Source organism: Protopterus annectens, chromosome 5.part0, assembly GCF_019279795.1.
Source record: "Protopterus annectens isolate FY-2018-M chromosome 5.part0, PAN1.0, whole genome shotgun sequence".
Classification (NCBI taxonomy): Eukaryota; Metazoa; Chordata; order Ceratodontiformes; family Protopteridae; genus Protopterus; species Protopterus annectens.
The window spans coordinates 1,101,387,318-1,101,403,459 of record NC_056735.1 but is presented as its reverse complement, the minus strand read 5'-3'; the positions used below and the strand labels follow the sequence as shown (position 1 = coordinate 1,101,403,459).

The 16,142-nt window shown below is 42.5% G+C and overlaps 1 protein-coding gene across 1 annotated transcript in view; it reads left to right on the top strand.

Moving 5' to 3' along the window:
• REV1 (REV1 DNA directed polymerase) overlaps nt 1-16,142 on the top strand; it is a 4,137,464-nt gene that overhangs the window by 3,607,169 nt on the left and 514,153 nt on the right. The window contains exon 18 of the mRNA XM_044071967.1: nt 1,433-1,553. Within this exon, the coding sequence (XP_043927902.1) occupies nt 1,433-1,553 (121 nt within the window). The remainder of the gene's footprint in view (nt 1-1,432; nt 1,554-16,142) is intronic.

The following is a 16,142-nucleotide window of genomic DNA, read 5'->3' as shown; positions in this document are numbered from 1 at the left end:
AAAGACAAATGCAGGAATGAAAAAATGTGGAGTATGTTCATATTGTAAACCTATTTTAGTCTCTTGACAGTATAAGACTGAACAAGTCACAATTTTTTTATGTCTAAAAGGTTCAACTGTGAGTCTAAAGGGGTAGTATATTGTGGCTTCTGTATGCTTTGCACTAATTTCTATATTGGCAAGACTGAAAGAAAATTTAAAAATTGTATTTACGAACATTTATATGAAATTAGAACAGAGAAAGAAACTAATGTTTTGTACAAACATAGCCGTTCACATAGTAGGCAATATTTTAAGTTTTGCATATTGGAACACGTGCAGGTGAATGACAGAGGAGGGCCTTGGTCGCTCCTGTTGAAAAGTGGGAACTGTATTGGCAATTGTTAACTAATGCCAGTAACTGGCCCGGTCTGAATGAACAAATCTCAATCTCCAGTCTCTTGAAAATAAGAGCATTAGAGAAAGAAATTAGGAGTGTAATATATTTAAACACTTCAGAGATTTTAACTTTATTTTAACAAGAATGCATTTATTTTTTTTTTGCTGCTGTTATTATTATTTATTTTTTCTTATGAATTATGGTGCTTTATCTAACACTCGGAAATGCTTTGAACATGATGTGGAGTGAAAGTTTTTTATTTTATTTTAAAGGGGACATTTTGTACAATTTCATACATATATATTGCTTGTTTTAATTGTGAAGAAATGTATGTGTTTTTATGAATGAACCTAGTGGGTGTACTTACCTGATATATAGTGTTCCGGGGGTTACCAGTAAGGTTTAGGATATATCGCTTTAACTACAGCTGATTGTATATGGAGGCTTGGCAGTTTGTAACAATTTGATTGATGGGTTTAAAATAACTAATTTAACAGGATGATGACTTTAATCTTTACCTGATGATGATCCTAGGAAAAGGGACAAAAGCGCTTATCACATCACTTTGAATTCGATAGATTTTATTTGTATTTAACATTAAATGTTTTTTAGGCTGTTTAACACAGTTCAGCACCTTTGAGCAGTCTTTCTTGTGGTACATAGCCTGTTTTACCCAGTTTGTTACCTACATAAATGTTGTTACTTTTGGTGCTCTGATTATCTTTCCCATCACTGCTTATACACTGATGTATGTTTGAATCCATAATCTTTTGGGAACTAGAGCTGAAGGGCAAAACAATTGAGTAGTATGAACAGACAGCCTTGAAAATTATTCTCATTCTGTCTGATTGCATTTAATGTAGTATTAACTAAAATGCATATGTGCAAATACTCAACTGTTGTTACTTCTAAGTTAAATTTATTTCTGTCTTTTCCATAGTTAAAAAAAAAAAAAGTGTGGAAAACCGTGTAAAGAATTTTGGCTTGCGAATTTTTGCAGTGGTGATACCGGTACAAAAGTACTGATTAGCTCTGTTTACTACACCCTCACAGATTGATCCCGAAATATTTGCTGCTTTGCCTGCAGATCTTCAGGAAGAAGTAAGAGCAGCCTTGGACCAAAGGCAATGGCAGCGTGAGAGTATTGCTGTGCAGCCTACAGTCAGCAAAGCTGGTAAGAACTGTGTAACATACAATTACTTAGGACCTGGTATAATTGCAGGTATGGAAAGGTACTTGTGATATACTGCAGCAGTCTTGGTAGAACTTTAATTTCAATTTTTTGTTTCCTGCAAAAAGATCATATTTTTTTCTTGCTAATTACTATTTTACTGCATATTTATTATTTTTAATTGCCTTACAGTGCTGACTTTAAACCTGAATAATGTGCTGTTTTCATTTAAAAATGTAACAAAAAGGAGGTTGGGGTTGGCATAATAGTTAAGGTCACAGAATTTAATTCAGACTTCTGGTTGTTGGCTAGCTTTATAATAGTCTGCAAACTTATGGTTAAGTATTTACACATGGCCCTACAAAAGATGTTTACTCTTTCTAGAATAAACTGTCAAAATATGCTGATTTTTGACCTAATTGAGAACACCAGAGCTCAAAGCAAACAGCCTAATGGGTTTTCACAAATGACATTCACAGCTGTCAGATAAGGTAACATATATACACACAGATATATATTTATGTCTTTCGGCTTTTCCCGGTTTGGGGTCACCACTGTGGAACTCTGGTCCGCTAATGATTTGCAGTGGATTTTTGCGGTGCCGAGTTGCCAGCCTGACTAACAACCTTCAAAGAAGGCACACTCATTCACGCACGCACCTACCTACATGTCTTTTAGACGTCACTCTACCGCGGGGAGGACATGCAGACTCCACACAGAAGTCGCTCCAGCCGAGAATCGAACGGGAGAAGATATATATGTATGTATTCATTTAAATTTGTTAACCAGATTGGTTGGCTGGTCAAATTGACCCTTTTCAGCCAAGACCCAGGCCCATGAGAGGACAACATTGACAAGCAAGAACAATCAAGAAAGTCACTTAAATTGATTATGTACAGAGCAGTACAAACTTGACTGTTACCTACTGACACTTAATACAGAAAAATTACAAGCCGTCATTATGCTATACATAAAGGTGCAAATATCAGAGTGAGCCTCACAAGATAAGGATACACTTGTAAGGTTATTTACAGCAAATAGCTCATATATTTGTCTTTAAGCATAAATATATCATGTCATGTTAGTTAGACGTCACAAAGGCTTTAAAGAGTCAGCTGATTCCTTATAATGAAAGTAGTAGCCTTAATAATTTTATCTCAAGACAGTTACATAAGTTGGACTTTACGAGTTGCTTATGTTTTTTTTTAAATACTTTACTCTTTGTTCATTCCTGATAAACAGAGGTAGTTGGTTCCATGTGGCTGGTCTTGTTTCATTGAATTCTTTCTCTCCTCTAGCATTTCCCAATGGAGGTCTGTTTAATGAGACTGTTTCATATTAGATGTACTTGAGGGAGTAAGATTATTCCACACCTCATTGTCGTCTCTGTCATCATTATCATCCTCCTATTTGCCATCTTTCTACAATGGGTCTGGGTATTGTGTCAATGTCACCATCTCTCTTGATTCAGTGCCACTTCTTACCACTTACCTTCTTCAACAGACATGTCTGGCTGTTGCTTGTCTTCTGTCACACAGTCCATTCACCTCTTTGCTGGATGACCTAATTTCCTCTTGCCTTCTTCCTGCCTGTCCCAAATCATCTTTACCAAATTGTCTTCTGCTATTCTGCATATGTGCTTGAACCACAATAGTCTGTTCTCTTTGACCTCCTGTGCAACTGGAGCTACTTTGACTTCTGCTCTGATTTCATTTCTTTGTTTGTCCCAGAGTGTGCATCCTACCCACACATCTCCAGCATTTCATCTCTGTCGCCTCTAGCTTTCCCAACCATTCTGTCTTTACTGCCCAAGTCTCTGTACCATGCAGTAGTACTGGTTGCCCCACTGTTTTGTGCACCTTTCTTTTTAGTTTCTTTGGCATTCTTCTGACATATACTACTCTTGACACTCCGTTCCAGTTGCTTGCATCCCCTCTGATTTTAGCTTTGACTTCGTCATTCAGCCTTCCTTTCTCTTCAGCCTTAATGCTATTAATCTGTTCCACTATTTTCCCTTTATCTCAATCCTCAGTTTCTTCTTATTTCACCCATTTGCTACCATTATAACTGTCTTATCTGTACTTAGGTTCATCCCATGTGTCTTGAGTTTTGCATTCCATTCCCCTCTCCTATGCTGAAGTTCTTGCTCAGAGTTTTCCTGCAATTCCATATTTTATGTTTACAGAAACTTTGTTGATCTTTTCCCTCCGACCGGTTTGCTAATGTAGTCCATCACCAGTATGAACAGTGGGTATGAATACTGATGCACACTCACTCCCACTGGGAACCCCTTGTGAAACCAAACACTGCTCGTACACGAAAGACCAGCACTGGTAGAGTTTTTAATAGAATCTAGAACAGAAGCTGCCGTTAAAAAAGGAATAATTAGTAAAGCATATAAAATACTGCATGATAATTATAGGAATCATTCAGAGGAGCTTAGAAAGGATTGGGAAGAAATACTGAATAAGCAATTCACAAAGAGACAATGTGGGGATACATGTATATCTTCCAAATATGCAACAAAGTGTAGAAGATTTAGGATCTTTGCCTGGAAATGTTTACATAGGTATTTTTATACCCCAAGTAGACTCCAAAAAATATTTCCCCAGGTGGGTGGCAGGTGTTGGAGGTGTGACGGGCAGGAGAGAAGTGGCTGGGAACATATTTTTTGGAGGTGTAATGAGCTGGCAGAGTTTTGGGATTCCCTGAGGAGCACTCTGTCAGAGATGTTAGGTGAACAGATTGGACTGACTGGGGAGATGTTTTTTTTTTGAGTTAAGCTACAGAATCGGAATTGCCTAGACATATTAAAGCCTTGCTGAGTCTAATTACGGTGGCTGCCAAAAAAGCAATTACTAGAAAATGGAAATCAAAGTCCAGAGCAACTTTACTAGAAGTAGTATAGTAACAGACACAAAACAACTGGAATTGGGATCTTTAGAAAAGGGAAAGAGCAAATTACATAATGGGAATTGTGGGAACAGTATATGCAGAGCAGGAACGAGGTTTAAGAGGCAGGACTTGAATGAGCTATATAATGCTTAACTGACAATGAAGTGATTTATAATGTTTACAACTACAGTTGTTTCAATGGTGTCTGTGATGTAAACTGTTTGCAACTAAAGTGATATTGTTTTGTATGTTTTTCTTTATATAAATGTAAGATTGCCTTTGTCATATGAGGAAATTTAATAACGATGATGGGGGAAAATAACACTGCTCATACACAAATCAGTGGTTTCTTAACCTGCATTAACTCTACCAATGTTTTTCACACTTCATACCATTGCAGGACTACCCAAATCAGCTTTCTTGCAAGTCTAGGAATGCTCAGTTGGATTCTTTCCTTATCTCTAGTTTCATCTCAACCGTCTGTCTCAGTACAAACATCAGGTCAGTTGTGCTGCATCCTGAACTGAATCTGGACTGCCCATCTTCCATCTTACTTTCTACTACTTTCCTTATTCATTTCTCAGTCACACTTTCCAGAACAGGAGTTTGATACCTCTGTACTGCCACAGTTGTGGATGTCCCCTTTGTTCTTTTACACTGGCACTGATATTCTTTCTCCAATCAGCTGTGATGCACCTTTCTCTCCATACTGCTGGGAGTACCCTCATGAACCATTTCATCCCTATTAATAGTAAGATTACTTCCTCAAGGATAAGTAAGAACTTATGGGGGGGAGTGCATTAATGGAGACTGAATGTACTGAAGACTAGTGTAACAAACAGCAGTATTGCTCTAGTTTGGACTGGTAGCCAGTGGAACCTTTCTGGTAACAAACAAGCTTGTGGTCCTGCTGTTAAAGGACAAAGTGGCAAATGTTTTCTGCCAGTTGAATTAGTTAGGAGATTGCTGAATAGTCGAACACTTCAAGAAGAAAGCTGTTCTCCATTATTGGTATAAGTACATTTGTAGATAGTGCACAAAGGACAGTTGGAGAGTAAAATACAGAAATTTTGCAACACAGATTTAGCCAGGTTATAACATTGGTTGTAGTGACTTCTGTGTGCTTTGCAAATGTTAAAGGTGGTTTAGTATGAGCCCTCAGTATCTCCTTTGGATAGTGGGTGAATGATTATTTTGCAGATCTTTTATTACAAGGGAGTGATAGTTTTGCTTGCTTCTGAGGAGTAGTAAAAAGTATAGCTCCTGACTTGCTTGGGTTTACATTGCATTTGGTAATGGCAAACATTTTTTTTGTGACTGGGGAGTGTAATTATTTTACTCACTAATGTTATATAATTATGCTATTTGTTTCTTGTTTCTCAGTGTCAGAAAGGAGTTAAAGTGTAGGAAAGGGAGACACAGGTTATTGTCTACTAGGACAAAATGACCTAGCCAGCCATGCAAATAGGAGAATTATAGAAGATGTATGCATTTATGAAAGATCTCAGAGAAACAGAGTTGTTTGAGCCCAATTCCCAAAAAACACAAAAACTTGCTCTTCGTGTAAGTGATCACTTACGTTTCGACAAGGTGTTTTAGAACTTGGCCCCTGTGCAAGCTTTGCTTATAGGTAGGCTTTAAATTGAAGTAGGTAACTTACAGTGAGAGCAAATCTTTAGGAATCAGGGCAGAATTGCACTGAGAGATTCTCTCTTGGAATATGGCCTACAGTATTTTCAAAGGTGGTAACTTGGGCATGTTGGAAGCTAGGGTGAGTTATTAGTTGCATGAAAATGCACTTTAACAACCTTATATAAATCAAAGGGATTTGCTTTACTTGGAATGGAATTCCTCATATAGTAGTAATATGATGATTTGTGAATTTCCATGAGGCCAGGCTCTTTTTTTAACACTTTTATTAAATTATGGCTTAGGACATAGGCAAACATACATTAACAGAAAAGAAAACAAACCATATGAATGTTTTTTCCCATTTTCATACATTATACATCACATATCTTTTCTTTGTAACTATCATCAGTACATCATTACATAAATTGCCGAATACCTGCCTTCCCTTAAATCTCACTCCTCCTCCTGAACATTATTCTGCATGTATTGCTCCCACAATTTCTACTTATTTCTATGTAATTTGCTCATTCCCTTTTCTAAAGATCCCTCTTCCAATTATTTTATGTCTGTATAGTATTCAGTACTTCAAATACAGTTGATTTAGACTTTGATTTCTATTTCTAGTAATTGCTTTTTGGCAGCCAATAGAATTAACCTTAGTAAGGCCTTACTATGTCAAGACAGCTGAGATCCGGTGTCCCAACTCAGAAGAATCATTTCCTTAGTTATAGCCATTTGCTCACCCAGTATTTCTGCTAAGCACTCTGTAGGAATTTTTTAAAATCTGCTAACTCATTATACTCCCAAAAGCTAGGTTTCCATTTACCTCTTTCTTCCCCATCACCTCCAAATTTTGCTGTCTACTTGAGGGAAAATTCTTTGCAGTCTGCTTTGGGTAAACACTTTCAAGCAAAGATCCTAAACCTCGTGGACTTTGTTGCATACCTGGGAGCCATATATATGCCCTTCCATTGTTGTCTTGTAAATTACTTTTCCAGTCTCTCTTCTCAGTCTTTTCTAACCTCCTCTGATTGATTCTTATACCTGTCATGCAGTGAGTTTGTATGCCCTACTAATTATCCCCTTTTAACTGCAGCTTCTGTTCTAGATTCAACTAAAAACTGTACCAGAGCAGGTCTTTCACTAAAGATTTCCCTACCCCTTTCTCTTTGCCTATACTGGCAAACAGATATAACCTGATATTAATCCCTGGTAGAGAAGGCAGTCTCTAACCGGTAGTCCAAATGTCTTCTTAGCCTCATCCCACTCTATTATCTTTCCTGCTCTAGTTATTTCCTCCCAATATCTCAGTTCTTTTGCCAGTTTTCTCCAGTAACTTCCAGCCCCCTCTTACCTTTTTTCTGTACCTCTACTTGGAGTCATCCCTATTGGCAAAATCTCAGTTCTCCATTCTTGTTTTGGCTTCATTCTCAGAATAATTTCTGTTACTTTACAAATGCAATATTCTGTATGGTGGTTGTTATTTTACTTAAGGATTTGCATCCAAAATCCCACTCTGTCTTTATTTCTTGAACTCCCCCCTGCTTCATCATCATTTTTTTCCACTTTGAATTATAACCCTCTGTTTATCTTGTGCACGTGAGCCTACTATTGTAGCTGTAAAATATCCCTTCAAACCAGGTAATCCTAAACCCCCCTTGTTCTAGTGGAAGGATCAGCTTATCCCACTTAACTCTTCCCTCTTCACCTCCCTGAAAAATTCCTTCAACTCTTTATTAATTATATTTCACAACTCAGCACTCTCTTTTCTGGGTTCTACTTGTCAAGTAGCTTTCCACTCTATTAGATGTAGTTATAATGCAGCTGATGCTTCCTCTAGGACTGCTGCATTTGGTTCTGTCATGAGACATTATTCTTGGCTTCATCTCCAACATTTGCCTCGTGATATTATGGCTAAATATATATTTTTGTGTCTCTTATCCCTAATTTCCAGAGTAGTTATCCATCCAAATCTACCTTTGTTCACAGACACCTGCCCTGCCTCCAAAGGTAAGAAGGGTTCTAGGCAAGTTGCTCCTTCTAAGTCTACTGAGACTCCTACTTCTCAGAAGCCTCCTTTTCAAGGCAAGCCAGGTTATATCTGACTGTTTGCTTCTCCTTGAGTCAGTTTCCCTTATCCTTTCATCTTTCCCTCTCACTTCCCAATTGCTTAAGGGTCAATCAAGACTCTTGGGTTCTGTCCATCATCCATCAGGGATACTTCATGGTATGGAAATCCCTTCCTCTTTTTCTGGGCATCACTTAACCTCTTCAGGATCAGCTTCCTTTCTTCCCAGAACTGCGTCATGGCCTTTTGGCACAAGGCACCATTCAAGTCGTGCACCCTTCCTAGGAGGGGAAGGAGTTTTGTTCCAGAATGTATCTGTTTCCCAGGAAGGAAGGCACCTGGAGACCCATTCTGGATCTTTCTCTGCTCAACACCTTTCTGAAGGTCCCTTCCTTTTAGGTTCATAGGTAGGTACTAGGCAATCGGTCCTAGGGCCTATGTAAGCTTAGCCAACAAGGTTCCCTGGCTTTTGCCACCCATGGATGCTATTTACCTGTGCCCCTGTCTAGTAGGGCCACCAATGTGATTCCCGGGGTGAATTTCATATTACCCATCCACTCATCAAGATTTTTCTTGAAGAGTGCTAGTGACGAACTCTGAAGTCTCTGGGACAGGAATCTATCCCTCCAGCATGTTCTGTTAATTGTGGTGATGAGGTTTAGGTCTCTAAAGCATGTGGCTCTGAGGGATTGGGATTTCTTTAGGTGTAGCATGTCCAGCAGCTCAGGGTTTGACATAGCTTTGTATGTTAGGCAGAGATCACCTCAGAGTAGGCGATATGCTACAGAGTAAAGCCGGAGTTTTTTGAGGCGGTTAGCATAGGGTAACTGTTTGAGTCCTATAATCCTATTTGTGATGTATTTTTGTTGCCTTTCTAGCTGCTGCAGATCTCTTGTAAGGTACATTCTAAATGGGGCGTTGTACTCTATAATGGGTCTGATGAGAGCCATGTAGAGGGGGACAATGACTTCTTTTTTTCTGGATGAGAACCCTTTCATGATGAGGTGTGTCACGTAGAAGGATTTCCTGACTACTATGGTGATGTGATTATCAAAGAAGAGGCTACTGTCGACTAGAGTCCCGAGGTCTGTTATCATGCCTTTGGCATTAAGTGGGCTGCCGCCTGTGTGGTAGTCCATGGGTACAGGGTTTTTATCAAAGGGGATGACAATGCATTTTTTGGCGTTGAGTTTGAGGCCATGGCTCAGACACCAGACATCAGTCTCAGTGATGCCCCTTTGCAGGATGTCTACATCATTTGGGGACTTGACTATGACACCCAATTTGCAGTCATCTGTGAACTTTGTCAGCTAGAGGCCCTCTGTGTTGGCCTGTACTTCAGAGAAGTAGATCTCAAGCAGGAGAGGACCCATGACTGAACCCTGTGGTACTCCACTTGTCACAGGTTTGGAGTCAGATTTGAAGTCCGCAATTTTTACAGTGTGGGTTCTGTCTGTGAGCCAGTTGGTGACTCATCTTGTGATGTATGGATTTATACCCAGCTTGGTGAGTTTATCTATGATACCTGAATGGGGGATGGTGTCCAAAGCCTTGGAGAGGTTGAGATAGGCTGTGTGGACTGCCTTACCCTCGTCCACGGCTTTGGTGACTGTTTCAAAGAAGTCGATCAGGTTTAGGAGACATGATCTGCCCTTCATAAATCCGAACTGGGTAGGGTCCAGAGTTTGGAGGTTACCAATATCCTTGTTTGAGTTCCATGATAATACGTTCCATGGCCTTGCAGACCAGGCTCGTCAGGCTAATAGGGCGATAGTTCCCGGGGTCTGTGGTGGCTCCCCCTTTGTGGACTGGTACAACTGTTGCCATGCGCCATTAATGGGTACAAAGCCTGTCAAGAGGCTATGATTGAACATGGTGCTTAGGTGGGGGCTAGTTCATTCTGAAGTTCATGTAGAACGCAGCCAGGGATATTGTCCAGCCCCATGGATGCTGTGTTCTTGGCTTTCGATAGCGCAGTATTCACCTGTTTAGTTGTGATTGCAGGGACACTGCATTCTTCGATATGGATATGGGCCCATTAGGAGGTGGGGGGTGTAAAGTTGGCACTGAACCTATCAGCCAGGATGTTGGTGATATCAGTTGGTTCCATGATTTTTTTGCCATTGTGCTGTAGCTCAGAGCAAATCTGGGTGTTGCCATTGAGATTCTTGACATAGTTGTAGAACGCTTTGTGGTTGTCCTCAGAGTCAGTGGCAATCTTATTTTCATACTTCGCAGTGGAGGATTTTATGAGAGATCGCAGCTTCTTGCCGAGGCTGACCAGGGAGCTCCTCCACTCGTGGGATTTTATTCACTTTTGCAACAGTTTCTTCTTTCTGTTGTAGAGTTTAATAGCAGGGGACCACCAGATTTGTTTCCTTTTTTAAACTACTGTGTCTTGGTTCTATTAGGGATGGCACGATCCATGCACCCACTTAGGTACTTATAGAGTGCGTTTGTATAAGATTCGGCAATGGTAACTGTATTAATCTGATGTTATCTAGTCACCATTCCTCACGTTAGGGTCTTGGATCAGATCCGAGCCGGCATACTCAGAACACAGCTTTGCTCAAGCTCCTCCCCTCCCATAATGCACCGCTGCCCTACACTCCCTCAGATCTCGTTTGCCGCTCAGTCAGACGCAGATTGCTGAGCTCCTGTTAGTGTAAGTGCATTTAGCTCAGAATTTTGAAATTTCATATTATTTTTGAGTTTGTAGTGTTAGTGGGTAGTATTCCTCTTATCTATTCCCTCCTGGTCGAGTCTTAACCTTGTTTATGTCCCTTTCTCCTCAGGGTTTTGTTTTCAGTCTAGTTGTTAGTGTTGTGCAAGAGTTCTTTCGTAAGTGTGTGTGTGTGTGAGTTCTGGATGGATTTTAGGCTTTAAACCTTGGCTTGTTTGCAGATTCCGGTTTTGCTTGCGGTTAGGCCATGGCTGAAAAAACGTAAGGTTTTTAAAAGGTGCTCCTCTTGTGAGTGGAAAATGCCTATTTCTGACTCACACAAGGAATGCCTTTACTGTCTTTGCTGCGACCACCTTGAGGTGGAATGCGGCAATTGTGTTTCATTCAACCCGACAGCTTTGGTCGACCATTGAAATAAGTTGTTAATTTAGGGTTTGGTCAAAGGAGGGCCTTTGGTCACTGCTTCCCCAGCCCTCCTGGGGCTAAAAAGAAAGCTTCTGTCTAGGAGGCTCTGACCAAGCATCCCAGGCTGTCGGATCCTAGGTCCTCAGATCCGGCTCCAGCTAGGGCAGGTTTGGATCTGAGATCCTCGGGTCCTAGGTCATCCAGGGAGTCCAGTCCAGGATTCAAGGGCTCAGACCATAAGCTCTCAGATCTGGTGACTTCAGTGTCTCCCCCCAGATCCAGTGACCTCATCCCCAGACCTTCAGATCTGAGGGGAGGCACCATACCTTTGGATCCAACCCTTTCGGATGCGAGGGATTAGAAAAATATTTCCTTGGATCCTTTGTTGAGCTCAGTTCCGATTCGGTCGGATCCAAGAGTCATGCCGGAGCCTATAGTAGTGGAGGATCCTCCATTGGATCCTTTGCCTCCTATGCAGCTGTCTTCTCCAGGTAGATCTTGTTCCAGGGAGTGCAAGAGAAGACACTCGAGCTCCAGGCATTACTCTCTTAGTAGATCCTCCATCTCCTCCTGATCTTCCAGGTGTGTCCTCCCTATGGATACAGACAGGATGATGCAAGCTTTCCTGAAAGCTCAGATGGATTTGGGGCTTCTGGCTTCCCCAACCCATAGGTCAGGGATCCAGACCCCCCTTCTATCGCTCCTCATCCAACCAGTGGCTTGGATTCTCAGGCACTGTTAAGTGGTGTGGAGGGTAGGGGAGTTTTAGGGCTCAGTTCAGGCCTTTCCCTGATGGGAGTAATGGCTGGCACTGTTTCTGTTCCCCTGGGACAGTCCACCCGGCTGGCCAGCCCTGTCGAGCCAGCGTCCATGGATTGGATTTGGGCCTGGGTTTTTCGGACTGGTCTCTTTCCCTGCGTGCCTCGGCCATTGACAGTTCCAGTTCAGTGCCGTCTGGTGAAGTGGTGGGATTGGGGGGGGGGTCCACCCTTTCTTCCGTCATTGTTTTGTTGGCAGGAGAGGGGGATGCAACCTCTTCTAGTCCTTCTGTCTTCCGAGCTTCTAAAAGATCCTTCTCTGCTATCAGAGCTGCCTCTCTCATGCATGATTCTCCTACCCAGACCCAGTTTCTGAGCGGCTTGTCTCATCCTGCTACAGGTCAGGCCGTCCGAATTAGTCTCCAGGGGGATATCCCCCCACAGGGGTCCCTTCCTCTTTTGAGTCTTCCTCACCCCCCCCCCGCCCAGGTGAAGGAAGTTCCCAGGAATAGGACTTGTAAGAGGAGACATCTCGACTCCCATATGGAGTCTCTTACAAAGAACACAGATGCTGATGAGGGGACGGGTCCCCAAGATCTCCGCTGGAGGAAGTCTCCTGTGGAGCCAGTTCCCAAGAAAGCAGACAAATTTTTGAGCCCTCCCTCAGACAGAACCTTTTGGTCCAAATCAGTCCCAGGTGATGCTATTGTGGTGGCCGCTGCCACCAAAAATGAATTAGCAGAGCAGAGTTTTTCTGTCCATCCGCCCAATCGTGAGTCGAGGGCCATGGGCAGATTTGGAAAGCAGGTGTTCGCTTTGGCTGCTTTCAGTCTGCAAGCTCTAAATTATGTGGCACATTTTACCCTTCTCCAGAGGGATTTGGTATAAGAACTGTCCATATCTGAGGAGGAATTCAAGGCTATTTCTCCAAAGCTGGCAACCCTTCATTCTGTGGCGAATTCGTCCATGAGACTCATTTTCAGCACTGCAGAAGGATCCTCACGGGCTGCGGGCTCAGGTATCGCTATTAGGCATCATGCCTGGCTCTGCTTGAGTGGGTTTGCATAGATCTTCAAGACGTCATTTGTTAACGCCCCCTTCAATGGTTCCACTCTTTTTGGTCCCACTGTGAAAGACACTTTGACCCGCAGTGAACAGGAAGGGAAGACCTTGTTGGCTGTTGGGATCAGGTTTTCTGCCCTTCAGAGGTCCTTTTCCAAGACCCAGAAGGGGAGTAAGAAAATGTGGTTCAGGAAGGCACAGTCTCCCTTTCAGGATGTTCAGGAGCATTCCTCTTCCAGGGATGGGGAAGAGGTTTCAATGGTAGATGTCACCCGAGGGGGCAGAGGAGGCCCGCAAAACCAAGGTTCCAGGAAGCCCTTCTCTGAGAAACCTTTACAACGTCCCTGAGGTGTTGCCCGACTGTCCTTCCCTGGAGGCAGTCAGGGGTCGATTATCGCTTCACCCCTTGGCCTGGGCAAGTATCACAAATGATCTGTGGGTGTTAACAATTGTATCCAGAGGTTATTACGTTCCCATTTTGGAACTCCCCCAAAATTCGGTTATCTTCCAGACATGCCACCCAATCAAGAAAAGGCAGCCCGAGAGGTCATAAGCCTTCTTCAAAAACGAGCCGTCCAACAGTTCCCCGCAGGATAGAGAGGATCCAGAACTTATTCCCGCATCTTTTTGGTTCCAAAGCAAACAAGGGACCTACGTCCTATATTGGATCTCAGTTGAGTAAACCAGTTCTTATGGAAGTTGAAGTTTCGGATGGTCACTGTACAGTCCATTGTGCCTCTATTGCACAGCAATGACTGGATGTGCTCAGGACATATACTACCATGTAAAGATGGATCGACGGTCCAGGAGGTTTCTCCGCTTTCGCTTAGGAGTCGATCATTTCCAGATGTTCATCGTGCATACAGCTGCAGTCATTACAGATGGGTTATCCTGCTGTCAGGCGGGTCCTCAGTCCAGAGGGGGATTCCCCCAGGGATGTGCACTCCCATGATTGGCCTCCGGGTCTCCTGCACACCTTTCCTCTGTTATCCCTAATCCTCAGAGTACTTCAGAAAGCCAGACACCTCCAGAGTCAAGTTATCCTCGTTGCCCCCTATTGGCCTTGGCAGGTGTGGTTCCTTCTTCTACAGTCTCATTTGAGGCATACACCCTGGGTGCTCTATCCAATTCCAGACCTGTTATCTCATACTTCTCTTCTACCACTCCCGAATCTTCAGACCCTACATCTGACAGCGTGGTATGTTCACTTCCAGTGATTTAGTCCAGGGTAGCTTCATCCATGAAGGAGATTATTCTTGCTTCCCAGAGGTCTTCTACCAGAAATGTTTATTCCATTAAATGGAAGAGGTTTGCGGTTTGGGCGAAGAATAAGAATTTAGACCCCTTCTCCCCCCATTTCCGAAATACTTCTCTTCTTGACTTCTCTCTTTAAAGAAGGAGCTAGTTTTTCCACTATTAAAGTACAGTTGTCAGCCATTTGAGTTTTCAGCTTGGTGGTTATTCGACCTTTTCTGCACACCTCTGTAAGGCTTTTTTAAAAGGGATTTTTCTATTAAGGCCTCCTGTTAAACATCCTTCTCCTCCATGTGATTTGACTTTGGTGCTTCAGGCTTTAACAAGCTCTCCCTTTGAACCAGCGGCTTCGTGCGATATTAAATTTCTCTCCTGGAAGACTGCCTTTTTAGTGGCAATTACTTAGGCATGGGGAGTCTCGGAGCTGCAAGCTCTTACTGTCAAGCCACCCTATTTAATTTTCCACAAGGACAGTGTGTCTCTAAAATCTGATCCATCCTTCATGCCTAAAGTGGCTTTATCAGCGAATATCAACCAATATATTCACCTACCAGTGTTTTTCCCTAACTTTTCCAATAAAGGGGAATATATTCTACACACATTGAACGTTCATCGTCAACTTCGCTTTTATTTACATCGAAAGCAGAAATTTAGGCATTCAGACCAAATCTCTGTTAATAGAAAAGGCAGGGGTATTTCAAAACTCAACGATTTCCCATTGGAATTCACAATGAATTTCCATTATTTATTCTTCAGAGGGTGTTTTCTTAGCCACACCAATGAGGGCTCATTCAACCAGGGCAATTTCTACTTCCATTGCCTTTGCAGATCGTCAGTCTTCAGATGACATTTGTGCAGCAGCAATGTGGTCTTCTCCCCACACGTTTGTTTCCCACTATAAGTTGGATTTGATTTCCAGAGGAAGGGCTTCATTTGCTTCCACAGTTCTTCGGCATTTCCTTCATTGAGACCTCCCAGGATTTAGGTAACTGGGGATTCTGACCCTAACGTGAGGAATGGTGACTAGATAGCATCAGATTTATAGTAATGTACTTACCATAACTTGGCATCTGTGCTATCTGTAGTCACCATTCATCACAATCCCCCCCCCAGCCCCCTGCCTGGAAGATTGGTTAGATTTGGAGGCTCTATTTGGTTTCTATGTTTTATCTGTCTTCCTTCTGTGTGCAAACTCGATCTGAGGGAGTGTAGGGCAGCAGTACATTATGGGAGGGGAGGAGCTTGAGCAAAGCTGTGTTCTGAGTATGCTGGCTCGGATCTGATATTGGATCCAAGACCTTACGTGATGAATGGTGACTACAGATAACACAGTACATAACTAGTCCATCTGCATGGGTGTTGTGAAATTGGCCACTTCAGCCGTAAGTAGCACGAAGTTGGCTTTGGAGAAGTTATTTATTGCGGTTTCCTTAGTGGGGGTGGGATGTGGATATCTTGGGTAGGGTGATTAGTTTATGGTTGGATCTGACCAACGAGGAGTTGACTTCAGGTGTGGAGCACATGTCACTCATGTTGGTAATTACTAGGTCTAGGATATTTTTTGCCCCTGGTAGGGGTGTGGACAAGCTGATCCAGGGCATTGGAGTTTACAAATTCTAGGAAGCGTTGAGGAAAGGAGTTAGTACAAGAGTAGTTTCCCAGTTAATGGTGGGGTAGTTCAAATCTCCCAATATTAGGATGTTTGGTTGGACCCTGATATTCTCTATTATATCAAGAAAAGAGGAGTGGGAATCCTGGGGCATGGTGGGGGATCTGTAGCAAGCTACAATTTGGATTGCAGTTTTGCACAGAGTTAGTTGCACTTGTGCAATTTC